The following is a 27,709-nucleotide window of genomic DNA, read 5'->3' as shown; positions in this document are numbered from 1 at the left end:
AGCCAAGCCATCTGGTCCTCCCACCACAAGCTAACCCTAAGCAGTTCTCAACTCTCCGGGCCCTGCAGGTTCTGAACTTCCGCCACCCAGACTTTGCAGGATGGTGGCGGGCGCGGGGGCGGGGCGCCGCCCGAGGGAGGCGGGAGGGCGGCGGGAGGTCAGCTCTGTGACGTCACGACAGGGCCCCTCCCCCCCCGTGGTTGCCAGGCAACGCAGCGCGGCGTCGGGGTTGCCAGGGGAAGGCGAAGCGCTAACAAAGCCTGGTCCCGCCCCACCTCTCCTGTCCCTTGAGGCCAAAGCTGGTACCGCCTTTCCCCGCCCAAGTTCTGCGGCTTTCCCCAGCCCCCGCCCAGGGTGTGTGGGACTCCATCTGTCCTCACATCTCCTTCCGCCTGAGGCCAGGTGCGAGGTGAGGCCTTGTCCCCGACAGCCTGTTTGAGAACTAGCCTCAGGTAGCAACCCCTAGGGGAAGAAGAGGGAGGGAAGTGCCCCAAGCGCCCCGAGGGCTGTGCGGGTCTGAGGGAAGAGTCCTGCCCTTGGGCTCACCTGGATTCTGAATCCCTCCTTGTTCACCGAGCAAGAGGAGGGGACTGTGATCTTTAAGAGAATATGATCTTGGGAGATTACGGCTCTGTACCCAAGCTACGTGTATATTTTGTACCCAGGGCTACTATTTTATGATTTCTTACACAGACGATGGTGATTTGAAAACCGAACGGAATCTAGGATCAGAGACCCCTACTGACTAGCCAAACCACTTTTTTTTTTTCCTACCTGTGGGGGGATTGTCATGAGGATTAGTGGACATGAGTAGCACTATAAAAACTGCTATCAATCATTCATTTTCCTAATGTCTATTGATCAGTGACTATATTCTAGGCTAGGCTATTCCTATAGTGAGCAGAAACTGTCCCTACCTTCAAGTATATAGTCTAATGGGGGTGGCAGGTGTTCATTAAAAATCGCACAAATAATGTAATTAGAGCTGAGACAAGTGCTGTCCAGGAGAGAGGCAGGTAAGTGGTGCTCTGAGAAGGTGTAATGGAACTGACCTGAAATCTAAGAACCTGTGAAAAAGTGAGGAGTTAATTCCGAACAAGGGGAACCATGTGTCCCAAACCCACTACCTTCTATTCCAAACCCTGACTAGTGTATACGATTGCCTGGTCCTTGTTTCCAAGAGCTGTTCGTAGAAACTGCCTCTGAGATTCTGGTGTCTGGAGCCTTTCATTCACATAACTGTGGCCTTTCGTTAATAGAACTGAAGCTCTACTTAGCCCACACCAATAAAACCAAATGAGCAATTCCAGAAACAAATCTATATTCCACGTTTGATAAGTCCTATATTCTTCAGCACCCAGCACATATGTGTTAACCTGCCATTCCACACTGGGTGGCATGTATGCTTCAGAAAAAAAGGAAACCCATTGAATTTTAGAGTTGTGGGGCCTGGAATAAATAATTGAGGAAGGTCTACCATACTGAGAGCTTTAGGAGTGGAAAAGAACTTTGTAGAACGTTAGAATCATGGAACATTAAGATAGAATGGACCTTTCCTCACTTATCTAATGTGAACAAATGGTCTCTATTGCTCAAAGGCAGAAAAGTTGGGCTTTGGTGCCTCTTCAACCTGAGAAGACTATGATTCTAAGTCTCTGTGGCTCAAAAGTACATGGAACTCCTGAGAGTCAAATGAAACATGGAAGGAGAATTTGACCTGCCCCTCCTTCAGTGTCCTCCATTTCTACTACCATCTACCCAGTCACGCACACTTGAAAAGTGGGGTCACCCTATACTCTTCTCTCCTCCTCCTCCTACACTGGTTCCCAAGTCCTTTACTTCTGCCTCTCTTATCCCTCCCCATTGTAACTGCTAAAAGGTAATGATGCTCTCAAGAGTTGTTGCTAAATGTGCCACCATATTCTTTTAACCAACCTCCCTGCCTGGAGCTTCACTCCACTTCCTTCAGCCCATCTACACAGCTGTTGATCCTTCAATGTGTGTTTCAGAGTCCAAGAAAGAGTAAGAAATCATATACAAATTTAACAGCGTTCAACATTAAGAGTTTTTAGCTATAATGGGATTGGACTAATGGAAGATTGGCTAGTTAAGATGTAAGGAGAGATCTGAAGTATAAAGTAATCACAAACGTAAGGAGCAACCACTACCCTCGAGATAGATTGCCCAAGAAAGAGCTGACCTCCCAAGAGCTTGTCAAAGAGAGTGTGGCCACAACTCACTGAATGGTAGAAAAATTGCTGAAGTGCCAGGCAGGCAAAAATCCACAGTCTAGGACACTGAAGAAGTCATTTACGAAAAGAATATGACCATGGGTGAATATTGTTCTCTGCCCAAACTTAGTGGGAGCACTCTACTACAAAGCTTCCCAAGAGAGGTGCCAGGGGAAGCTGCTAGGCATTGGGCCCTGCTAGCTGCCATGCATTGTGGCAGTCAGACATGCATGAGATCACATCCTGTAGGAACCAGAGGCTGAAGAAGCTGTGCACTACAGGATTGCATCACTGGAGAAACTTCATGCTCCTGACGCCTAGCAAGTGGAGCATATGGAAACTGCAAGAGAAACCCTTTCTTCCTCCAGTATCCCTCCAGTGTCAAACTCTACCAACAGAGTTTGACACGGCAGATAACAAAGGAGAAATATTTAAAGAACCTACTTCAATTTTTGCTGAGAAGGCAATGCAGGGTGAATTTGGAGCTGAGAGGCAATAAATTGGTAACAAGCATATCAAACTAACACCCAAATCTGATTGTGTGACCCTAGTGCTTAAATCCTCTAGTGTCTCTCTATTGCCTTCAAGATAAAGTTCTAAAGCCTTAGCAAAGCTTACCAGGGCTTTTATATTCTGGACTTGGTCTATAGTTCCAGGCCTAGACCCAACCACTCCACCTCTGCCCACCCTAATCCTCCATAATTACTCACAGTTCCCTTAATTCACTACATTCTCTGATACTTCCATACCTTTGTCTAAGGAGTCCTAGCCATTAAAAAAAAAAAAAATCCTTCCTTGCTCTTATCAGTAAATAGATGCTTACTGAGTATCTATACCTGGCACTATTGTGGGAATTGACAATACAACAATGAACAAACCAGGCTTCCGAAGTCTCTGTTCAAATACCATCACTCTTTGGGAAGAATTTTCTGATGACTTTCTCCTACCTGTAAATGTTAGATGTCTTACCTAGAAGATTCTGTTTTCCTATATCTAGTGCAGACTTTTTAACACTTATCATACTCTACTTTAGTCACTTATTGTCCTATCAATCTCTTCTACTACCCATGAGCTCTCTGAGGGCAGAGTGTATGACTCATTTATTTCTGTATCACAGTATTCAGCACTAGTCCTGATCCATAAAGTTTTATTGGATTATTAGCTCAGGATCACATAATCAGTCAAATACAGGCCTAGGACAAGAATCCTGGTCTCCTGTCTAATAGCCAAGAATGCCTCTTCACTAGAGCTTTCTCTGCTCTGTGGGTGTTATACCTCACCCTGCTGTGAAGGACAGTGTTTTTCTGTTGGAAAAGACAAGTGCAATGTTGAACATCATCATGAATAACAAAAGAAACAGAAAAAAAAAATAGATCCCTATCTTATATGGAAAACTGTGGTGCTTTCCCTCAGAGTTGTCACATATTTTGAGTTTCTAAATCATAGTAATGCTATAATGAAATGGGAGGTAGGGAAGACAAGGAAAAGTATGAACGTGATGTTGGGGGTATTCTGACAACTTCATTCTGAAAAAATGAAGGCTGATAAACTTATGACAGACGGTGTTAAAGTGACCCCAGTTTTGTACACTGATCCCCAAATTAGAAGACGTGTCATGCAACTTTAGAGAGCACAGTTAATGTAGCAGTCTGTAAAGGGTGTCCTGGGCTTGTGGACCGTGATATGAACCTGAGGGATTTAAAATATTAGCGTGGCTAGTTTAAGATAAATCAAAAGAGTTACCTGTTCACCTGTTAAATGATAAATATGTGGAACTCATAACTTCCAAGAGGTGGTATTAGCATGATATATAAGCAATTTTGATAAATTTGCTGATAACAAAGCCAAAAACTACTGCTCAAAAAAAAGGACAAGGTCGGGTAGGACAGCTCTTAGCAATATTGCTGTTGGCATCCAAATGCTAAATTGGCTGGACCGTGGATCAAGCCCAGGATGGAAAAAGATTCAGATTTCTGTGAAATAAAGTTGGAGAGGCAAAGCTAATTAATATGAATAAGTTGAATTGTGGAGAACTTGGAAGTCAGACATGGCATCATTTTGACAAGAAAAGACATGAAGATCCACTAAAGATTTTTGAGAGTGATGTGATGAGTGGTTAAGACATTTTATGTGGGAAAACTAAGCCTGAGTTTCCTGCCATTGGGAAAATGATTATAATATTAGAAATTACCTACAAATAGGGTGTTGTAAAGATTAAATGAGATCATGAATGAGCAATGACTGCTCTTAGGCCCTTCTTATGCTGGGCATCCTTTCATTCTTTGCAACTGGGTGTAATGTAGTTAGACAATTACCATATCACCAGGACAAAAAAATTAGGACATACTCTGACAAATAATTTTTGTTCCACTTCAACGTTCTAAAAATGTACTTTTCATGATACAAATGGGAATATCTTGGATATTTCAGTGATTTAGGGGGACAGCAGGACATAATATTTGAGACTAGGTTTGTCCTAGAGAAAATCCGTAATGTGTAAGTGTGTTATTTAGAGAGAGGGAGGGAGTATAGTATGGAAAGAGCAGTGACGTAGCCCCAGATTCTTGCTTCAGCTCCAACATAAAACTGTTACCTTGCGCCAATGCACTCCACCTTTTTGTATGTCAGTTCTCTCATCTGTAAACGGAAATTAGTGTAAGTCAAATTGAACTCCTTCCTTTTTTTTTTTTAAAGGTGCTCCTTTTTGTTTTCTTGACAGTTTTCTAAAACTCATCAGGGACTGAAGTAGGGAATGAAAGAGAAGGAGGATAAATCAAAAATGGCCATAATGGGGGCACCTGGGTGGTTTAGTTGGTTAAACGTCTGACTTCAGCTTAGGTCATGATCTCATGGTTCCTGAGTTAGAGCCCCATGTAAGGCTCTGCACTGACAGCACGAGCCTCCTTCGGATTCTCTGTTGTCCCCTGCCTCTCTGCCCCTCCCCCACTAGTTCTCTCCCTCTTTCTCTCTCAAAAATAACCATTTTTTTAAAATGGCCATGATGTATTAGACAAGGCAACTGAGAAAGTAAAAGAAGTATGTTTCAGGTGCTTTTATGGGAAAGAGGAACTGATAGGAAGGGGTAGCTGGTAGATAGGACTGCAGCGTGGTTGAGAGTCTACAGTTGGAGATTTGGGAAGCATTGGGGTAGAGCTCTGGTTGCAGCCACAATAATCAGCCTGACCTCCAGCTAGAATACAGGAGGGTGCAGCAGCTCAAGATTCCAACTGCGACATCTTTAAAAAATCTAGAGAAAATAGTTTTGAAAACATTGTAAAGACAGCAGAGGGCTTTAGAAGCAATGAGGACTAGATTGATTAAAATTCCAGGAGGGTGTGGAGCCCTTCCAAGGTGAGCTGAAGATCACAAGCCATTTTTTCCCCTGGAGCTATTTGCCAACTCTGGCTGTGGACTGAGGATTGTGCTTGACCCTTTGCAGAGAGACTATCTGGGGGGAAAGTGAAACTGACAAGGCTTTTGTTAGTCAAACACCAGTGGCACAACAGACTAGAAACTTTAGTTTTTACATGTCTGGTATATAATTTAAAAAGTACTGGGTATGCAAAGAAGCATGAAAATGTGTTTAGATACACTGAGGTAGGCAAAGGATGGCTGTGTGAATTCATTCTGACATCTCACTCAGGTAGGTAATGACTTCATGTACTGAGAGTAGGGACAGTAATAGTTGGGTGGGATGCAGCCTTGAGGGGAAAGTCGTCCACTGGAAATTAAACAAAAAATAGAATTATAGTGATGGAAAACACACAAATCAAGCAAGGTGGAAGCAGGAGTAAAGCAGTTACAGAGTAGAAGTGAGGCATGGTTGGAGTGTAATGCACTCGCTGATATTGTAAAGATTATTATGCTGTTACTGCTTTATAAAATAAGAATAGATTAGTAATAGATTAGAACTTTTCTGTTCTTTCAAATGCACTCAGCTGATCTCAATCTTAGAATCACATGGCCATCTTAAAACTTGTTCGTGCTATGGTGTTTTATAAGTGTCAGAAATCTTAAAGACCCCTCCTCTAACAACCCAGCAAGCAACGTCAATTCTCATGAGGGAATCCCAGCTCCTATTTATAAAACTAGTGTAAGGTTACACTGCCTTAGAATGCTTCCTCAGTAAGAGAGGTTCTGCCAGTGATTAACCAGATGTTCCTACTTTCTTCCCTTGGCTCTTGTTTTCTTTAGAAAGTCCCAGGTGTCTTTGGCCCATGGAATATTCTGTGAATTCTATTTCCCTGCAATCAAAAGAAATCTATCCACTTTGCTAATTTGTCCCAAACTGTCTTGCTGGCTTCTAATACTCTAGGTGAGTATTTTAAACTAGAAGCTAATTTTTCCTTTAACAACCACTATTTTTACAGTTTGTTTTCTAATGGACATTCTTTTTAAGTTATAGAAATCTCAGGTTTTACTAGAAATCAATCGCAATAGTTACCAGAATTTCTTCTGTAACACATAATCTTAAAACATTGAAACTTAAACATTAAAAGGAAACTTAAAAGTTTTTCTACAGAAGTGCTTGCACTTCCTCAACCTTTTTCAAGTGACGGCACACAAAGAAATAAATGGAAGGCACACACTGAGGTAAACTGGAGGGTACTGGGAGGTTTTTATGGAGCTTATACAAAAATTCAGTGCATTTTTATTACATTACTATAATAAAAAGTAAAATACAAAGTAACAGTAAAGATATAACTGTTTAATTTGAATAAAACTCCCAAATAAACATTTGAAAACTTTATAAAGAGAAGTCAAGTTTGTTTTCTTATCATGACTTTGCTTTATATCAAGTTTTGTGTTGAAATGAATACATGAGGTTCCTGACAAAAATCTTTTAATGATGTTTTCTTCGAATTCTTACAGTTAACATCAGTGGAAAAGTTTGCCTCACATATGGCTTTTAGCAAATAGTAGAAGGGTATTTATTGATTTTTCTGCAGTTGACAGAAACTCCTTTCTCACTCTTAACCAGAACCTGGATCATTTAACTTCTTTCTTTTTTTCATTGAAATTCTCATGATAACATGATAGATTTCTAATGCACTTGAACTTTTTCATATCATGTATTTCCAAATAATGTGACACTTAACAGATGTTTTGCTGCTAGTCTCTTTAGGATTGAAGCTAGAGTACCAGTATCATGTAACTTCACATTTCCTTTCAATCTGCAAGGATTGTTAGTATACTTATTTTCAGACACTCCTTGAGATTTTGATTAAATTCATTCTGGTGCTCAAAAATGTCAAGCAGGCCAATTTTCTGAAGACAATAATCTCTCTTCAACAAAGATCATTGACTTTTTTTTTTTTTTTCCAATTTTTCTTTTAGCTCCTAATCTCCAGAGAAAAAGATTTTCCTTTGATAATTACCTTGGTAGGAAACAGCAGTTTCTTCACATAAGCTGAAAACAGACGGAACCAGAATGGCTTGGATTTTATTAGTAACATACTTTAATGTGGAATTCACATTTACAGGGGAAGTATAGACAAGAGCTCATTGTGAACAAAATAATGTCTTACTTGCATCACAGGCACGGAGAACATGGAGAGCAGATAGAGTGTAAAGCCTTCCCACCTTCCTGTCATCACAGATTTCCCACCGGTATAGGAACGGCTGTGCTTGCATAATCTAGAACATCTGATTTGTTTTAAAGTACTTAGTTACTACTCCATGTACATCGCCCTGAGTAGTTATGGTACTTTTTGGCAAAACAATACTTTTCCAAGCATTTCTCGCCAGGGATTCTAACTAGTGCTATTAACTGAATGCAGTTACTTAACAACTGCAGATTCACCACTCTGCAAGGAAATGCTTTGATTCATTAGTCTTGTACAGAATGTCATCAATGAATCTTCTAATAGTATTATTCCAGAATAGCATTTATATCTTTCCTTGGCTTCGTTTGATCCCAAACATGTGGTCATTTCCCAGGCAGGTTGGTAAAATGAGTAATTCTACAACTGTGAGAGACATGTTGGCTTTATTTCTTAATTATGGGACCTTTTACTTAGCATCTTGGATCCAATCTGATGTAAACTACTATTGTAAATACTGTTGTAAAGTTTCCTAAAAATAGTGGTTTTTAAAGTGTGATTTCAGGGACTTCAGAGGAGCCTGGAGACTTTGGGGAGTAGGAGTCCATGAAATTAAAACTTTTTGTAATAATGTTAATACACGATATGCTTTCTTCACTCTTTTTCTTAAGAGCGTACAGTGTTTTCCAGAAGCTACATGATGTGTGATACTATAACAGATTGAGTACAAAGTAGATATGAGAATCTGGCTATCGTCCATTAAGCCAGACATGAAGAGATTTGCAAAAAATGTAAAACAATGCCACTCTTCTCACTATGGGGTTTTTTGTTTGTGGAAGGTATAGTTATTTTTCATTAAAATGTTACTTATGTTGATATGTAAAGGGTTTATTTTTATTTTAAAACTAATATTTAAATTTTTTGTTTTAATTTCTAAAATGATAAATATTGATAGATAAAACCCATATTAACAAAAGCTCTTTGGGGTCCTCAGTAACTTTTAAGGGGTCCTGAGACCAGAGACTTTAAGAATTGGTCTCTTAAGAAATTGTCTGTGTAATGTATTTTCTGCTAAGTCCCTGGCATAATTTGTCTGGCACCATTTTCTTCATTTGATAACTTTTCCATGAAAATAAGATACTTAGATAGACAAAAAATGATCAGGGTAAAACAAATCTAAATTTTAAATAACACTAAAAATAATATATATTAGGGGCTCCTGAGTGGCTCAGTCAGTTGCGCATCACACTCTTGATTTTGGCTCAGGTCATGATCCCAGGGTCGTGGAATCCAGCCCCGTGTTGGGCTCTGCACTGGGTGTGGAGCCAGCTTAAGAGTCTCTCTCTCTCCCTCTGCCCCTCTCCCCTGCTCATGCTCTCTCTCTCTAAAATTTAAAAAAAAAAAATAGTAATAGGTATAAATAAAAGTGATTAATATTTAATTTTAAATTTTACTTTATGGTAGGAAAATAAAAAATATATTTCAAGTATTAAGGTGACTACAAGTCTTTTGACCATAACAAATCAATTTGCAAAGAAAATAAGGTCCATTTTCTTATAAGTATTTTTAAATAAATCACAAAATTTTTGAAAACTGAGCATTTGATAAGTAAAGTGGGAATTTTGAAAATACTATTATTTAATAATCAGAGTGTTAGATTTCTAAAAATATAAATGATTACTTATAATCAAATGGAGTTAAAATAGTTTGAAAACTATTTTTTGTAAGATATTAAAAAGGTTCAAACCCCTCAACTAAACCAATTATTTTCCATTATTATTTCTTTTTAGAAATATTGTTTTTTATTTCTATAACAAATGTCATTATAAAATTTCATTATCAGATTTTGAATATTTTACATCAAAAGCCAAGAATAAATAACTATACAAATCAAGTCAAAATTTCAAAAAATGAATAAGTGATGATGATAATGATGAGGCATATGTGCCTTCTTTGTTGGGGAAAAAATGTGAAAAATAAGAGCAAATTAAATCAAAGGAAGACCTAAGTATTTGAAACATATGCACAAATGATTATCACTAATAACAAATACATTACAATTAAGCTATGTTTATCAGACTTATGGAGATGGTTCTAACATGATGGTTAAAGTGGAAAACACTATACAATCATCTCCTCTGGCAGGTGCTGCACATAAAACCTTAAGCACAAAAACAATAATTACTGGAATATGGAAGTTTACTGACTGAGCCAAACAGTATCCACATATAATTTCAACCGTTATAAGTAGGTGAATGGTTGTGAAATGGTTGTAAATTTTGTATCACTATAAAAAGTTTACAACCATCGATCTCTCCTGGAGACACCTGTAGCCCATTCTGCTTTGGCCACTTGTGGAAAACTCAGCTATAGAGATCTGTAAAAGATAGAATTGGGTGAAATGGTAAAATGTGTATTACAATACTATCTGATGATTCTCAAGTTTTCTAGGAAGGCCTATGGCATAGTAGGATGCAAGATGAACCTTAGGGGTGTGTAGAGTTTGAATAGATGGAAAAAAAGAGAGCACTTCAAGTAAGCCAGCCAGAATTAGCAAAACACTGAGGAAAATAGAAAAGCAAGATAGAGTTCTACTAACAATGGATGAACAAGTGCTAACCTTCAGATATATAATCTCTTGGAAATATGCCAGAGTAGACTACGTATTGGAAATTTGTGTTGGTAAACATTAGTAGAAAAATTCTAGTTTAAAATTGTGTATAAATCATAGAGAACCTTGAAAGTCAGGATATGATTGCCATTTTGTGAGCAGGGCTCTCTGACCTATTAACAGCAGCGTAGAATATAGATGTGGACATGCTGGACACACAGACTAGACCAGAGAATGACCTGAGACAGGGATGCCAGTTAGGAAGTGCACAGCGGGTGGTGAGGGGCTGAACCAGAATAAAAGGAGTAGAAATAGAGAGGAAGGGAAGATTTGGAGACATATTTCAGAGGAAGCATCAATGGGATTTAGTGAGAGATTTTTGAAAAATCTGGTCTGATAATTTCTGTATTTTAATGGCTACACTTAAGACCATTTCTTTTTATTGTGATTACGGATATACTGTATATGGATTCTTTGCTATCATGTCGTTTATCCTTTATCCATTTTTCCTATGCTTTCTCCATTCCATTCTTGCCTTCTTGTGGGTTGATGAAGCTTCTCCCCAGGGCTTGGAGGTCAAATGACTGAGAAAATAGTGGCATGATGTTCAGAAATGAATTTAGGCATGGGACTTAGTTGGGAGATGGAGAGTGAATTTTAGTAGAGATGTGTCCTGGAGATAGTAGGAAGTGAGATCAGGGATGGACAGACAAGTATAATCAATGCCATTTTGTGGTAGATGGAGCCATGAGAGGATGTGAGCTCTTCAAGAAGGACAGAAAGACAGGAGCTCAGGGTGCTGAAGACTGAGTTTTGGGAAGATTGAAAACTCGTCTGTCACCAGGAAGGAGGAAAAAAGTTATGGTGACAGAGGAGGAGTGCTGACAAAAATAGAAAGACAAGAATGGTATACGCCATCAAAGGAAGAGAAAACCTCAAGAAGGAAAGGACAGTCATGTTTAACAGGCATCTCCCACATCAGACTGTGTGTGTTCAAACCCTGCTTCTGTCTCTTAAGAGCTACATGTCCTTTCAAAAGTTTTATTTCTCCTTAGTTTCATCATCTGTGGAATGGTGATAATATAATCTACCTCATAGGGATATTTTGAGGATTAAGTGAGAATATGTATACAGAATACTTAACATAGTATCTGGCATAGACCAGAAGTTAATAGGTATAACTGATGACTTTTAAGGGAAAAATGGGGTGGTGAGAGCAGAAAGAATTGCAAGAGGTTATAAAAGGAGTAAGCATTCCGAAAAGACTGTAGATATGGAGAACTCACTAGAGATTGGCCAAAAATGGAGCGAGATCTCGGAATATTCTTAGAAGAGGCAATGGGGTAAAGGCTTTGCTTAAATTTACTCTGCAATGACCAAGGGCTGTCATTCTTACTGTTATCATGGAAGCCTGGTTAATTAGGGTCCGACCATCTTTTCATTTACATGATGCCATTTTAACCTTTAGAATAGAAATCAAACAATTGCACAACTAAAATATCCTGTCAAAATAAATACAAATAGGCAAAAGTACAGCCTCTTTGAAGGAACAGTATGGCACTGCCTGAGAAAATCAAAAATTGAATTTCCATCTGATCCAGCGACCCCACTTCTGGGTATATACCAAAAGAATTGAAAGCAGGGACTTGAACAGGTGTTTGTATACCTAGTTCATCACAGCATTACTCACAATAGCCAAAAGACAAAAACAACCCAAATGTTCAACAACAGGTTGAACACACACACACACACACACGCACAATGGAATATTAACACTCTACAACATGGATGAAACTTGAGGACATTATGCTAAGTGAAACAAGCCAAATACAAAAGAACAAATATTGTGTGATTCTACTTATATGAAGTACCTAGGGTAGTCAAATTCATAAATAAAGAAAGCAGAATGGTGGTTGCCAGGTGTTAAGAGGAGAGGGAAATGGAGAATTATTGTATAATGGGTACAGAGTTTTAAGTCTTGGAAGATGAAAAAATCCTGGAGATGGATGGTGGTGATGGTTGCACAACAGTGTGAATGCATTTCATGCCTCTGAACCATACGCTCAAAAATGGTTACAGTGGTAAATTTTGTCATGTGTGCTTAACCACAATTTTATACATATATTCAGACAATATGAGAAAATAAGGCACTGCCCTTTCCTAGATAAAATGGATTGAAAAGTTATCAGAAACAAATGTAATGGTAACTTTTAAATTACGAAATATTTCATACATATAAAATAAAATGCATGACATAAATATAGGATTAAAGCTAATGAAACAAACATCTATGCAGCCACCATCCAATTTAAAATATAGACTATCACTAATGGTGTTGGTATCTCTGTTGCATCTCCCTGACGACCTTCTCTCCCTCCCCAAAAGAGGAAACTCAAAGTTGGAATCTGTGTTTGTCATCCCTTGCTATTTGTTGTAATATTATGACATATATATGTAACCCTAAACAACAGATTTCCTTTCCATCCAGCATTCACCCCTGATGGTATCTGTAGCAATACTCACTGAGAACTGTGCTATCTTCTCAATGAATTGAAGCTTTTATCATTATGAGCTGACCCTCCTTGTTCCTAATAATGCATTTTGCCTTTAAGTTTCCTGTCTGGTATGAACATTTCTTTTGGTTTTATTTGCCTATTTGTCCATGTAGCCTCTCACCTTCAGTTGTTTTGTGTCCTTATGTCTTCTCAGATGTGCCCAAATTTGGATTTTTGAAAAATCTGGTCTGATAATTTTAATGGCCACACTTAAGACCATTTCTTTTTGTTTTGATTATGGATATACTGTAAATGGGTTCTTTACTATCATGTTGTTTACCCATTTTTCCTATGCTTTCCCCACTCCTTTCTCGGCTTCTTGTGGGTTGATCAAGTTGTTTTGTTGCTATTGTTTGTGGGGAATTTTTTGTTTTTTTTTAATGTTTGTTTATTCGAGAGAGAGAGACAGACAGAGACAGAGTACAAGTGGGGGAGGAGCAGAGAGAGAGGGAGACACAGAATCTGAAGCAGGCTCCAGGCTCTGAACTGTCAGTGCAGAGCCTGATGAGGGGCTGGAACTCACAAACTGTGAGGTCATGACCTGAGCCGAAGTCTGATGCTCAACCTACTAAGCCACCCAGGCGCCCCATTGTTGCTATTGTTTTTAATTCCTTTTCTCCTTTCTACTAGTTTGGTGTTTATATTATTTTCATAGTAATTACTCTTGAAATGTTGCTATGCATACTTGAGTTTTTACAAAGTCTAAAATTAATCAAATCTTTCTACTCTTCCAAATAAAAGAACATACAGTGAATGATAATGGAGTACTACCAACCTGAAGCCACTTTAGTTTCTTGTCTTGGGACTTCCCAACAGGGTCGGAGGTATAAATCTACAACTAATGAAACAGGGCGCTGTCAAAAAAACAACCAGACGCCGAATAGAAGTGAGGCAAGATTTTATTTACATCCGGGCCAAACCTGATCTCCTGATCTTAAGGAGAAAAGTGCAGAGAATGGCCCTGAACAAAGGTAGCAGTGAGCTTATATGGATTTTAGCAAGTCAGAATACGTCATTATTTAGCTAACCAATTACAATTTACAACATTTCATGGTAACCAATTATATTGTGACACATAGATATTAGTTTTGGTGAGAACCTATCAATTTAAAGTTCTTTGTTCTAAGAGGGTTGAAAATGACCAATCATAGTTAGACACCCAAGATACTGTGGGGCAGTGAGTTTGTGACTTTTTACATGTTGGTCTTGCCTAGGCCAGATCTTGGTAGAAGGGGTGGGGGAGCGTTTTGCAACCTAAGTTATCTATTTAGCAAGCCGGTGAAGTTACAGAAGCGAGATAGGGTGGTTAGTAATTTCCGATAACCCTAATAGGGAACTACATAAGCTTTTATCTCAATTATTCATGAAAGGTGAGGTTAAGCTGAACTTATATACAATAAGCTTTCTGCTATCTTATAAGTTGACCTATTACACTAAGACCTAGTTTGTGGCAACAAACTGGTGGGAGACTAGCTTGCCCCCAACAAGAAGCAACAATGGAGACACATTTCAGTATTTTCCCCCCTGCCAACCGGCAGAGTATTTCCACCGTTTATGTTGAGGGTGTGTGAACTTGGGAGGGTATCAGGTTTGTGGGGTGGGCGTAAGAGAGTCCTTTGGTTCAGTTCACTTTTTGTGGGCCTAAGACCTGATTTGTTTGCAACTTGCCTGGTCATTTGTCTGAGAGTTTCAAGTTTTGGGCATCTACATTTGCATCTTACCTTCTTCATTTGCTTACCAGTTTGGTTTCTGCTTTACTCATTTTATTTGGCACTTGAGGATATCCCTCCCTTTCTTCCATGTCAGCAAGGCAATCTGAAAGGTGTGTTTTCTGGGATTTGTCCAACATGTATGTGATTTGAAGGGGCGGGGGGCTTTGTTTTGCTTTTTCTTTTTAAAGGTTTATTTATGTAAGTAATCTTTACACCCAACGTGGGGCTCAAACTCACTGCCCTGAGATCATGAGTTGCAAGTTCCTCCAAATGAGCCAGCCAGGCACCCAATGTGGGACTTTTTGGATTATCTTGTCTCTTTTTCTCTGCTAACAGCAGACAAAATCTTTTAATCTGCTGTTTGTGTACCATCTATGGATTTTTATGTTTTGTTTCAATTTGTCCTGGAACTTTTTGAATGAAATGTACAAGTTTTGTCTTTTACAATTAGAAAAGATAAATACATGCAGATGTAGGGAGAGATGTTCACCAGAGAGCTGTTTAATGATTATTTTTATTTGGAAATAGCCTAGTATCAAATAATATTCACAGAGTAAATTTTGCTACAACTTATCCTGCCATAAGAGTTGTGTGTGTGTGACATGGAAGATGTTCATGATATGCTGTTGTGCACGACCCCATTTTTATTTATACAAATACATGTATTTATATTGAAAACATTCTGGAAGATGTCCAATATTTTGGGGTGACATCATTAGGGGATATTTTTGCTTACTTCTTGCTGATCTTTACTTTTTAAATGAAGACGAATTGTGCGGTTTTTAAGTAGAGGACGTAATTATTTACAAGAACACAAAGCAGCGGTTAGTAACCCATTTTCTAACTTCGGAGTTGTGTAACAATGGAATGTATATACCTTGTGGGGTAATGAACTCCCCAGGATGGAGATCAAACAGAAGCTGGGTGACCTCTGGTCCAGGATTCCTGTCATCTTATGATTCAAAGATTCTCAATTAATTTATCTTTCCCCTGCCATTAGGTCAACCAATCAATGCCTCAGACAGATAAGCAAATATGCATCCCCCCGGAGCTGCCGGAATTGCTGAAGCAATTCACCAAAGCCGCCATTCGGACCCAGCCACAGGACCTCATCCAGTGGGCGGCTGAGTACGTACTCCTTCTCACCTCAGCCCCGGGTTCCCATTGGAGGTGGAGGAGGGGTGGTCGTCCGGAAAACTGAGGAGGGTGTCAGGACTGCAGACTGGGAATCAGGACTGATTAGCATAATCTTTGCGATGTTCAGCTCTCGAATGGCTTTGATGCTTTAAAATCCACACCGCAAGAAAACACACCGGGCCGGGGTGGGTTGCCCTCCCCTAAGCGACCCAGACTGAGCGACAGGCCGCTAGAGCACTCGGCCAAGTGTCCTGGGGCGATCAGCAGGAGTAGAGTCCCACAGCTCGGCCGCACACGTCCCAGGGCGGTCCCTGCACCCCTCCCCCGTCCCAGAGGACACAGGCGCCTGGAGCCCCGCAGCAACCGCGCCTGCAGTCAGTCCCTGGTCTAAACCAGGCCGGGTCTCTGGTCTCACCACTAGAGAGCAGCAACGCGCCTCGGGGAGCGAGGCTATGTGGCCGCGGGCCGGGCAGCGCGCGCTCAGTCCACGCTGGTTCACCTCTGCCGTTGCGCTTTCTTGAGACCCGTTCCTCTGCGGCCGTTCAGCCCCGTTCTTGCCCCAGCCAGACATTCTGTACCTGGTCTTCGGGGAAATCGTTATTTTCTTTAGTGTTTCTCGGAGCTAATTTGTTCCCTCAACATGAAGATGTCCACCCAGTGCACGCCGCACTGAGGAGCAAGGAGGCAAAACGGGGTGCCGAGGGCCGGAGGAGCGCGGGCCTGGCTGAAAACACCGTGCCTCTAGCTCAGGGCCCGTTTTCGGGAGCGACCCCCGGAGGCTGCTGGGTGGAAGGAGCTCACGCCGCGGTAGCCAGCCGCTGGCCCGGATTGCAACAGCTTTGCGCAGAAAGCCTCTCAGCTATGGAATTGCTTCTTAGACAGACATGCCCTCTCGAAACTGGGGATCTGGGGCTTGAGGCAGGGGGTGGGCGCTTACCAGACCTCCTGGACCATTTTCAGGCTAGTTTTACTGCTTAATGCTGACCTCCTCAGCAGCGTTTCAGGGGGAATAGGGGAGTCAGAGAGGCTTGTGGAGCCTCGCCGGTCGGCTGGGGGAAGGGAGAAAGTTCAGCATGAGGAGTACTGAGCAGGTGGGAGGATGTGGGCACCTCGAGAAGGCGCACAGTGTTATCTGAGTGGAGCCTCAGTCTCTGAGTCGGTGCACTCCCGCTCAGGGTTTGGGTCAGGATGAAGCTTTCACAGATGGAAGGAAAATAAGCCAGTGGTGCTCGTAAAAGGGAACATAATGGGGTTGCTTTGCTAGTAACGAACACTGTTTCGTTTTCCATTCTAAATTTTATATATTCTCTCTCAGACTGAACTTTGGCATCAGAAGACTAATTTCTTTTGGCATACTCAGACAGACTTTGTTTTATACCATACAATAGTTTAAAGCCCCATTTTATTATGTTGCTGCTTTGTAACAAGGAAAATGACATTTCTTGCGATTGTCCCTGACATTTATGGGAGAAAACATTCCACTGTTGTAGCCAGCTTGCTCCCATTTTGTATCGTGTGCTATAAATTTTTTAAGTATCCGTGAAGAATCAGTTTGTAGTTTAACTGCAGTGAAAAAGGAGAGCGTGACCTGAGAGCACTCTCCATCTATTCAGACCTGAAAAGCACTTATCAGATGGTTTTATGTGACTTACAAGCCCATGGCACTTTAGGAACCCCATAAAGTATTTCCAAGACAAAATATGTCTTAATTTTGTGCTTAATTCATCACAAGCAAGCATCTCCCTACATAGGTGCTCTCAGTGAAGAAATCATCTCCTGGACGTCAGCAGGACATACACTTGTCTCATGGTATGTGTGACCACACGAATTGGTCATAGATGCGAATAACCCTGCAACTGTTGGTTGCAAATGAAGCTAAATGACCCACAGGGTACTAAATCCGGGAGTACAGCCTCATTTCCACATTCTCTAAATAACTTGGCCAGGAAGTCCAAAGACACTGCTGCTGAGTCTCACTCTCTATCTGCACAGTCACTTCTGTCAAATGAGGTGCCATGTTTCTGTCTCTCCCACTTATGCCACCCAAGTTTCTCTAGTCCACTCCTGTTGTCAGTCTGAACCCACGTGTACCCCAACACTGCACACTGTAAAAGGCGTCCAGACAGTATTTCTTCTGCCCTCTCTGCTGCTGACGTCTGAGGGGTACCTGGAAGGTATTGTTTTAGGCCTTGTAGCTTTAGCTCTGCATTGGTCTGTGGCATAGGGACAGGCAGTGGTTCATCCCCATCATTGTATGGCTTGACCCTAAAATGGGCTTCTACAAAATTCCCTCTGCATTCTTTTTATACTACCCGGATTTGGGGAAAAAATAGTGAAAATATTTATTCATGAAAACTAAACCAGAGAGAGGCAGAGGCATGTGATCCAGGGATAATTACTAACAAGGCTTTTGAAGGAGACAGTCCCTTCCCGACAGCATTGGTGACCCGTGTGTCAACTGCTTATGTCCATGCCTGCTGCAGGCAGCCCTTTTTATCTGAAGCCAGTTTTGAAACAGGACTCAGCATTTTTTTCACCTTGCATCAAAACAAAGTCCACGCCACAAAACATCTATGAGCAGGCAAGTTTTTATGAAAATTTTTGAAGGAAGGTAGAGAACAGTTTTACTTCACACACCCCACATAAGGTGGTCTCGACCCTCTGTGGCTTGTCTTCTCACCTGAGCCTCCCTTAGTGCCCTGCCAACCTTCTCTCCCTTCCTCCTTTAAGCCCAAGCCTCACCACCTCCAGCTGGAGACCTTTCCTGGATCACCCCTAGAGCGGCTTCCTCTCCTCCTCTTTCTTATACAGGTCACTTTAGTGCTCTTCCAGCTTTTTTCCAAGAGCACATATCCCTACCCCCTACCTAATGTCACCTTTTAGTATGTCAATAGCCATTTTACTGAAAATAAAGATTTTATGTTTGAAAGACAGTCCTCTAGGTAACTAGGATTCTTCCTCCATAAAAGAGAGAGGTGGATTTAAAATAACAGTGACCTTTTCCTCTCTATTATATATATATATATGTGTGTGTGTGTGTGTGGTGTTATATATACATATATATATAATGTGTATAATACGTATAGTCTATGTACATATGTATGTATATGTGCATATGTGTATATACATATCATATATTATATAATTATATGTAGTATGTGTAATGTATATGATAGGAGAGAGAAACAAATTACTGTTATATTACATATATATTATATGCATATCTATTGTATAGAACACATATATCTCCTATTATATATGTGTGTGTGTGTGTGTATGTATATGTGTGTGCGCGCACACACGTGTATATAAAACACTTAGGAGGGGTGACTGGGGAAAAAACCCAGGCTCAAGATGCTTCAGGGAATTCCATACCAAAATTTTTATTGATCATTCCTCATCCTTAGAGAGAAGCAAATCTTTTTACTCCCTAAGTGTTCTTTATACCTTGAGGGGAAAGTAACATTCAGGCTTTTCCTGTACATTGATGTAACGAAACAAAGTGTCTGGCATATAGAAGCCCCTAACAAATGCTCTTTCTCCATCCCCTCCCCTCAAGAAAAGGGGAAGGGGATTCTCAAAGCAGCCAGAGGCCACTGGCATATAGGATGTTCTCCCCACCCACCTAACTTTTTTCTTGTAGTTATTTTGGGGCTATGTCTCGTGGAGAGATTCCTCCAGTGAGAGAGCGGTCTGAGCGAGTGACTTTGTCTAACTGGGCAGAGCTTACACCTGAGCTGCTAAAGATCCTGCATTCTCGGGTAAGGGCTACACCCCAGCATCAAGGGGGAGGATGGGCAATGCTGAGTCCAGGTGGATAAAAACAAAAGCTCACCATCCTCTGTCCAGCCAGCTGGCCACTCAGTATCATGAAATTCACTAAAGATGCCTTGGAAGTAAATCTTCTCTTGGGGAAATAGGAATGATAATGAAATAGACCGTAAGCTGAGTTATCAGTGGAGTCATCCCAGGTTTCCCTGAAGCTGGCAGAACGTCCAGGGGCTCAATTCAATACTAATCCCTTCACCCCAGAGGAGTGCAGATCCAGAGTCCCTTGACAATGTCTGCCTTACTCATCAAGATCATAATATGATGCCCGTCACAGTTTGGAGAGGAGCGTGATTTAGTTCCCCAGTTATCTCAGGTGCAGACATAACCTAGCTTTTGGAGAAAATCCTGGCTCTCTTCACAGCCACATAATTCTGGGAACTTCCCAGTGAGTGGATGAGGAAGGTCTGACTTGACAAAGCTGCAGCTTGGCCAGTTCTCAGGCAATAATGTTTAGCACCACCAAACTCCACTTTAAAATCCAGGACAGAGATGATTGCGGTGATTCAGGACTGACAGCCAACTGCCTTGCTCCCAGAGGCTTAGCATTTCACTAGAGTGAGAGGGGCAGGGAAGGTGCAGTAGTACTTTGTTGGGGCATCTGTAGCCTTCTTACATCGTTGGCCAACAACTGGCCATTTGTTCCCTTCCTCCTCTTAACCATCAAGCACCTTATGCAACAGATGTGACAGAGATCTGACATGCCTGGGACCAAGTAATATTAGGCATCCAGACCACAGACCCCATAATATTCTTGGGAAAGTGTGAGGGTTGCATGGGAAGTCTAGTGCAAAGATGTCCATAGACCCTAGGAGCAAAAGACTTAATATCTAGTTTTTATTTCCTCACTGATCAGTGGTCTCAGACAAGTCTTCTGCCCCTTGGTGTTTCATTTTCAGTCTATCCTATCTGCCAAACTAGGGACAAACTAGGGATGAAACAGCAGACAATAAAAGCATCAGAAAAAAACGAAAATGTAATAAGTGTATTATTTCCCTATGATTTTCACATCTAGAGTTAAAATGATTGAATTATACCTCAGCATGCTTTCCACTCCACTGAATGTTTCTCTACCCTACAAAGAGAACTGCCAGGGTCCACCCCTGACCACCACCCCCTACCAAACCCTTTGCTGTGTGCTGGGAGAACATGGGCTTTGCTGTGCATTGTCCCTCGGGACATCCTCTCATTCTGTCCCTCACTCTCTGTCTTGCGTCTGTGCCCTGGCCTGCAGGTTGCTGGCAGACTGATCATCCATGTAGATGAGCTGGCCCAGATATGGAAGGTGCTGAGTCTCCCAACAGATCTGTTTAACAGTGTGATGAACGTGGGCCGCTTCACGGAGGAGATTGAGTGGCTGAAGTTTTTAGCCCTTGCTTGCAGTTCTCTTGGAGTTGTAAGTGAGCTTTACTGCTTTTTTGTTCCTTACAGGAAAAGCTCTGTCTGAGCCTGGAAGAGCAGTGGTTCTGCACACAGGGTCAGTCTCCTGGGCTGAGGATGGGCATACCTCTTTTGTCTACTTCTCCTCCTCTCTGAGTTAGGTCTTTCCTCTGCTCATCAGCCAGAAGCAGGGGGAAGGAGGAGAGAGGGGAAAACTGTCATCAGACCCTGGAGAGAGGTTACTAGAGTGTGGATTTTGGATTATTTGTGAATTTCAGACATTGCACTCAGATTTATTTCTCTCACCACTCCACCCATATTCCTAAAGATAACCAAGAGACAGCTGTAGATTTGCTTATACTTGGGTTTCAGATACCTAGAAGATATACCAATAGAGACTTTTAAAAAGATGTACAGCCTTATAGAAACTACTATTTGATAAGCTTAACTGTATATAAAAATCAGAGATGAGAGAGCAGGAAAGGAGATATGAGGCTATTTCCAGACTTATAGTCTTGACATCATCATGGATGCAGGATGCTCATACAAATTCATGCCTTTTCCAAATTTGACTTGATTTACAATTGGAAAAGGAATGTTTCTGTTTTAAAGAAAAAGATACTGCACACAGTTCATATATATATATATATATATATTTAGGTATCCTCTTAGATGTGGACTCACTCTTGTTAAACACTGTTATAATAGCTTAAATGAAAATGAATCTGGGGGCACCTCGGTGGCTCACTCGGTTAAGCGTCTGACTTTGGCTCAGGTCATAATCTCGTGGTTCATGTGTTCCAGCCCTGCATCAGGCTCTGTGCTGACAGCTCAGAGCCTGGAGCCTGCTTCAGATTCTGTGTCTCCCTTTTTCTCTGCTCCTCCCCCATTTGCACTCTATCTCTGTCTCTCAAAAACGAACAAATGTTAAAAAAATAATAAAAATAAATAAAATGAATCAGAAACATGGTTTTTTAAAAATCCCTGGAATACATGCAAGTTTGAAAGTTAATGAGAAAATCATTGCCTCCACCAAAAGCAAATGGTACACAGAGGTAGTTTGAATCAGTCAACAAATCTAAACACCATCTTATTCTTTGTTCTTGAATATGCTTGGGATATGTATCTGACATTTTTGTTTCTGACAAAAGTTACGAGAAATAACTACATAGTTCAACTTTTCCTATGGGTTTCCCCTACAACTTTCATTACAATCATTTCTTTTTTATAATTTTTTTTAATGTATATTTTTGAGAGAGACTGAGAGACACAGTGTGAGTGGGGGAGGGTCAGAGAGAGAGAGGGAGACACAGAATCTGAAGCAGGCTCCAGGCTCTGAGCTGTCAGCACAGAGCCTGACCTGGGGCTCAAGCTCACAGACTGCGAGATCACGACCTGAAGTTGGACACTTAACCGACTGAGCAACCTAGGTGCCCCATCATTATAACCATTTCTTCAGAGACAAGGTGAGGAGAGGCCATTCATTCATGGTTTTTTGTCTCATTGTCCTAATAATAACATTATATAATGAATAAATTGCTCTCCTCCAAAGAGGAGAGGAAAATGCAGCCAGAGTAGATGTTTTGCCTGTCATCACTATCACACTTTTGTGGAAATAGCCCCAAAGATTGGGGGAAATCCAGAAGGGAAAATTAAAAATTGACACATTTTATTAAATTCTCATAGGGTCACAAATGTATTCATACTACTTGCAGAAGTGTTTGGGGTGAGGAGAGGGGGACATACTGTATTTTATCTGTAGTTTGTTATTTTTTTCAATGTTTATTTATTTTGAGAGAGAGAGACAGAGAGGGGGAGAGGCAGAGAGAGAAACCCAAGCAGGCCCCATACTGTCACTGTACAGCCCAGTTTGGGACTGGATCTCATGAACTGAGGGATCATGACTTGAGCCAAAACCAAGAGTTGGCCACTTAACCGACTGAGCCACCCGGGAACCCCTGTCTGTAGTTAATTCTGATTTCCCTGGTCTACCCTACCCACAAAGGGTTGAGTAAGAAAATAAGTAGATTCGATCTAGTCCAGGAATTTTAGTCTGATGCAGTAACTGAAACAGCTTTGAGGTAAAGGCCCAGCCTCTCAGATTTCTTCACACCACCCCACTCTTCAAGATGGCAGCAGAGTGCATAATAGGGAAAGAGTGACTTCAGGACTGCAAAGCCACCAAAGAAAGGGGTTCCCACATCCCTTGGTGAGGTGTGTGAGTCCTTTCCTTGTCCACATACCTCACAGGAACCAAGAGTAACTATGGAAAGCTAAATTCCATTCCTCCCTCTGCTTAGCTCACAGCGCAGTTGCTTAGGTTTACTTTGATATGTCTGCCTCCAAGCTGGGGAGGGGAAACCATGAGGGGAATTGTATCTTTCTACCTCCTTCTAAAATGAGGAGGTTGAATTAGATGTTCCATGAAGTTCTTTCATCTCTAACATTCTGTGATTCTATTCCCCCTTCTCTGCTTCCACTGAGATACCCTCAGGCCTGGCTTTGGATAACAGTGGGCTCCTCCAATACTGAGAGGTCCTGAGGTATCTGTGCCCCTCCTCATCCCAAGATCATAGAAAACCTAGAGGTGAAGTCAGTCTAAAGGGCTAATCTGTAAATAAAAGGTGCTCTGTGAATCCAGGAATTGGCCCATTTTACCCATTTTTTTCATGCTGGACTATTGCTAGGAACTTAAAAGTGGAGGTAGGAGCCATCAGTCTGGTGGAGGCTTTGCATTCTAGTTAAGTCATAAATCCTTAGAGGCAAGCCCAGGAATTTCCTCCTTCCTTTGCCAATTCACCAGCCAGCCATGATCTTGGTGCCATTTAGAAAAACCACTTCCCTCCTTACAGTCTACTGGCAGGAATTTTAGATAGCAGGTACTTTCTTGAGCTCTCTGGCTCTACACTCGTGATTCAAAAGACTGTGGCACGCAGACTTGTATTCCTCTTCTCTCTCAGCACTCCTTCCGTTAGACTAGCATATATTACCTCCTGTTCCACTGAGACTGGTTATAGAAAAGGAAGATCATGTAATTGTGTTCACTGGAAGGAAGGACATATTTTGTTAGCAAATGATTCACTTTCTGAGCCTTTCACCTCTGGGTTTGAAAATGAGTCTCAGAAGATGCTTATAAAGGCTCTCTTTATGAAGTAGAGCCCCACATGACCAAAAAAATCTTGTGCAACAGAAGGCAGATCCCTGTTTATGTTAGATTTATTTAAGTTTTCCAAAAAGCTCTTGTCCAGAGAATTCTTTACCCATTCATCCATGTATTAAATCTTTTAAAATATTTTAAAATCTTATGAAGACAATAGAGCTTAAAGGTTTGTGTTTGAGTGATCAGCAAAAGATACTATTTAGAGTAGAAAGCACCTGCATTAGCTTGTAGAGCTGCCAGAACGAAGTACCACAGACTGGGCAGCTTAAACACCAGGAATTTATTGTCTCACAGTCCTGGAGGCTGGAAGTCTGAGATCAAGGTGTCTGAGGCCACTCCCCTTGGCTTGTAAATTGCCCTTGTCTCCCTGTTTCTTCATATGGCTGTCCCTCTGGGTATGCATATATCTGGTGTCTCTATGTCCTAATCTCCTCTTCTTATAAGGACAGCAGTCCTATTGGGTTAGGGCCCACTCTGATGACTTAATTTTAACTTAATTACCTCTTTAAAGGCCCCATCTCCAAATACAGTCACATTCTGAGGTCCTGGGGTTAGGGCTTCAATATATGAATTTTGGATGAACACAGTTCAGCCCTTAACAGCACCCCCACCTGGATGAGTCTGCAGAACAAAGGCAGTAGGGGATTCTTTTTTTAATTTTATTTATTTAAAGAGAAGCAGAGAGGATGAGCCCTGAATGGAGATCATAGAGTCCCCAAACCCCTTTGATGTCATGTCACTTACATGCCCCTCCCTCTCCCTGACAGCCTCTTACCCAGCCTTTTGTCTGCCTGCCTCTCACCCTCCTTCCTGGAAGTGCCTGGCCCTCTGCCACATACAGCACTTCACAGGATTTCCAGGTGAGGACTCCCGAGGGCAGGGGAGAGTCAATGAAAGTGGCCTACTGCAAACCAAAATTTCTTTGACATAATGTGGCTTATCATTTTAAAATTCATGTGCATTGATGCTTCTGTTTCATAAAATGGCAATGTTTGTAAATGCAGAGAAACAAAATGTAAATATTAAATCAATTAAAATTAATAGTTAATGCAAAAAATGTTTAAATCACTTGTCACTGTTAGGAAGATGGCCAAGTTTACTCAGCATCCCCGTATACCTCCTGACATACCCATTTACACCCCTGGGTAACACACACCAGTTAAAGAACCATTATTGAGACTTCCATTATATTCAGGGGGAGGAAGGGAACAGAACAGCTAATAGCAATTGCAAAGAAAGAACTGTGCTGGCCAGCCTTTGGGGAGATAGTGCAGCTGCCTTTTCTTTCACCCAGGCACACCCAGTTCACCACTCCAGACTCATTTTTCACTGATCCCTGGAAGCTGTTTAAGGATAATCTGCACATCATCTGTTTTGGTAAACCATCAAGACATTTTTGCTGACCTATCTCTGCTAATTCAGAACTAAAAAATCCTTTCTTCGAATCACTTCTTTCCTTTATCCCATAATTTCACAACTTTTTCACTTGTGAAATTTATATAAACAGTAGGTTTATTTATAGACACAGGTAAAACCTCAGTTCTGAACATGATCTTTTTAAATGTTCAAGTTTCATTGTAAGCAGTGTTTGCTTCTGTACCATAAACCCTCTGGAATCCATCATCTACTTAATTTTTCCCCAGCAACAACAAGGTGAATGTTATGTCATATAAAATACTAGGTGTTTTGGGGCACCTGGGTGGCTCAGTCAGTTAAGTGCTCGACTCTTGATTATGGCGTGGTCATGATCCCAGGGTTGTGGGATCGAGCCCTGTGTCAGGCATCATGCAGAGTGTGGAGCCTGCTTGGGATTCTCTCCCTTCCTCTCCTTCTGTCCCTACCCTGCTTGCATGCATGCACACTCTCTCTCACTCTTTCTCAAAAAATAAAAAAAATTAAAAAAAAATACTAGGTGTTCTGGGGCACCTGGGTGGCTCAGTCGGTTGAGCATCTGACTTCGGCTCAGGTCATGATCTCACAGTTCATGGTTCGAGCCCCGCATCGGGCTCTGTGCTGACAGCTTGGAGGCTGGAGCCTGCTTCAGATTCTGTGTCTCCCTCTCTCTCTCCGCCTCCCCTGCTCACGCTGTCTCTCTCTCTCAAACATAAATAAATGTAAAAAAAAAAAATACTAGGTGTTCTGATTAGATGGATCTACGTGTTTTAGAAGAAGTGGTTTTAATGTTCAGTGTCACTTTTCCTGTATCCGGGACTCCTATCTTCCCAGGGACTCACCTTCTCCTCCCTCCTTGCCCCTACTGTGGCATTGTTCCACAGACTGCTGGAGCATATAAACTAGACTACCTCAGCTCTTTAGAGGTAAGATTGGAAAGCAATAAGAATAATTTTAATTTTTTATAATATAAAAATTGTGAGGTTATTCTGATTAAAGTAATAAATATCGTAAAGTATTGAGCAGTTCATAAACTTAGTCCCTTGAGAGTATCCCTCCAACAAAGAAAGGAAAGGAAAAAAGAAAGACACCCAGGATATCAATATTTTTTAGATCGAATTAAATGACATTTGGGGGTAAAAAATATTTAAGCTTTCCAGAGTATTACATCATTCCCATTTCATTTTATGAGAGCAATATTTTTGTTTTCTTTCTGGCTTCTAAACTCATCTTAGGAATTTAATTTGGAATAGTGACTTTTTTCTCATTTTATCTTATGGCTTTATAGACCATTGCCAAAACTCTCAAGATAGTGTGTGAAGTGTTATCATCTGACCATGACTGTGGACCTCCCCGGATCCCATTTAGCACCTTCCAGTTTCTGTACACATATATTGCCGAAGTGGATGGGGAGATCTCTGCCTCACACGTCAGCCGAATGCTGAACTACATTGAACAGGAAGTGTAAGTAAACTGTTACACATTGAAGGGGAAAGAATACCAATAAAACAAACATAGCAGGCCAAGATATAGGGAAGTTACTACATTATACTGCCCTGGGAACAGAGATATGTTGTAAAGAACAAGAAATAAGGACCCAAAAGCAAAGGGGAAAGGCAAAAAGAATGGCATAGGACAGTGATTCTGGTGAGGGGTTGGAAATGCTACTTCTCAGGCTGTTGCCTAAAATACCCAGTCACAAACTCAGGGGCAGAGCCCAGGCATCTGTGTCTTAGCAAGCCCCCCAGATGATTCTGGCTCACGCTCAGGTTTGACGAGTAGGGTAGGAGTGGAGGAGGAGGAGGAGCAGGGGGCCAAGAGGTCAGAGAAAAAGAGGGTGATAAGGGCAGAAGCCACAGCAGAATTCACTTGGAGTGAGAGAGTTAATATATTGTCTTTCTTAAGATTGATTGTTAAACGAACTAACCCCAGATATATATTTTTCCCAAACAGAATTGGTCCTGATGGTTTAATCAAGGTCAATGACTTTACCCAAAACCCCAGGGTTCGGCTGGAGTAAAAGCACAGTTTTGGCAATTTTAAAGGAAGATACAGAGATGATTGAGCTTCAGAATGACTGAATCCCACGTGCCATCCAATGTCAATTTTCTTGTACAACTGGTACACACTAATAAACAATTAAGCAAACATGCGAAACCA

At 41.2% G+C, this 27,709-nt stretch overlaps 1 protein-coding gene across 8 annotated transcripts; it reads left to right on the top strand.

Moving 5' to 3' along the window:
- The first annotated feature begins 230 nt into the window (after positions 1–230).
- Positions 231–27,709, top strand: ROPN1 (rhophilin associated tail protein 1). 8 transcript variants are annotated; one of them, XM_043594355.1, is made up of 8 exons: positions 231–452; positions 6,426–6,546; positions 13,757–13,911; positions 15,653–15,780; positions 19,433–19,550; positions 20,852–21,013; positions 26,838–27,013; positions 27,503–27,709. In XM_043594355.1, exons 4-8 carry the CDS (start codon positions 15,665–15,667, stop codon positions 27,567–27,569), a joined length of 639 nt encoding a protein of 212 aa, XP_043450290.1. In that variant the 5' UTR covers positions 231–452; positions 6,426–6,546; positions 13,757–13,911; positions 15,653–15,664; the 3' UTR covers positions 27,570–27,709. The 8 variants fall into 8 exon arrangements, with proteins under 8 accessions (XP_043450290.1, XP_043450293.1, XP_043450291.1 ...); XM_043594353.1 differs by lacking the exon at positions 13,757–13,911 and having other exon boundaries at positions 233–402; XM_043594352.1 differs by lacking the exon at positions 13,757–13,911 and having other exon boundaries at positions 233–409.

The sequence above is a fragment of the Prionailurus bengalensis genome, chromosome C2 (genome assembly GCF_016509475.1).
Source record: "Prionailurus bengalensis isolate Pbe53 chromosome C2, Fcat_Pben_1.1_paternal_pri, whole genome shotgun sequence".
Taxonomy (NCBI): domain Eukaryota; kingdom Metazoa; phylum Chordata; class Mammalia; order Carnivora; family Felidae; genus Prionailurus; species Prionailurus bengalensis.
The sequence above is the reverse complement of the archived record's forward strand: the minus strand, read 5'-3'. Positions and strand labels throughout refer to the sequence as shown.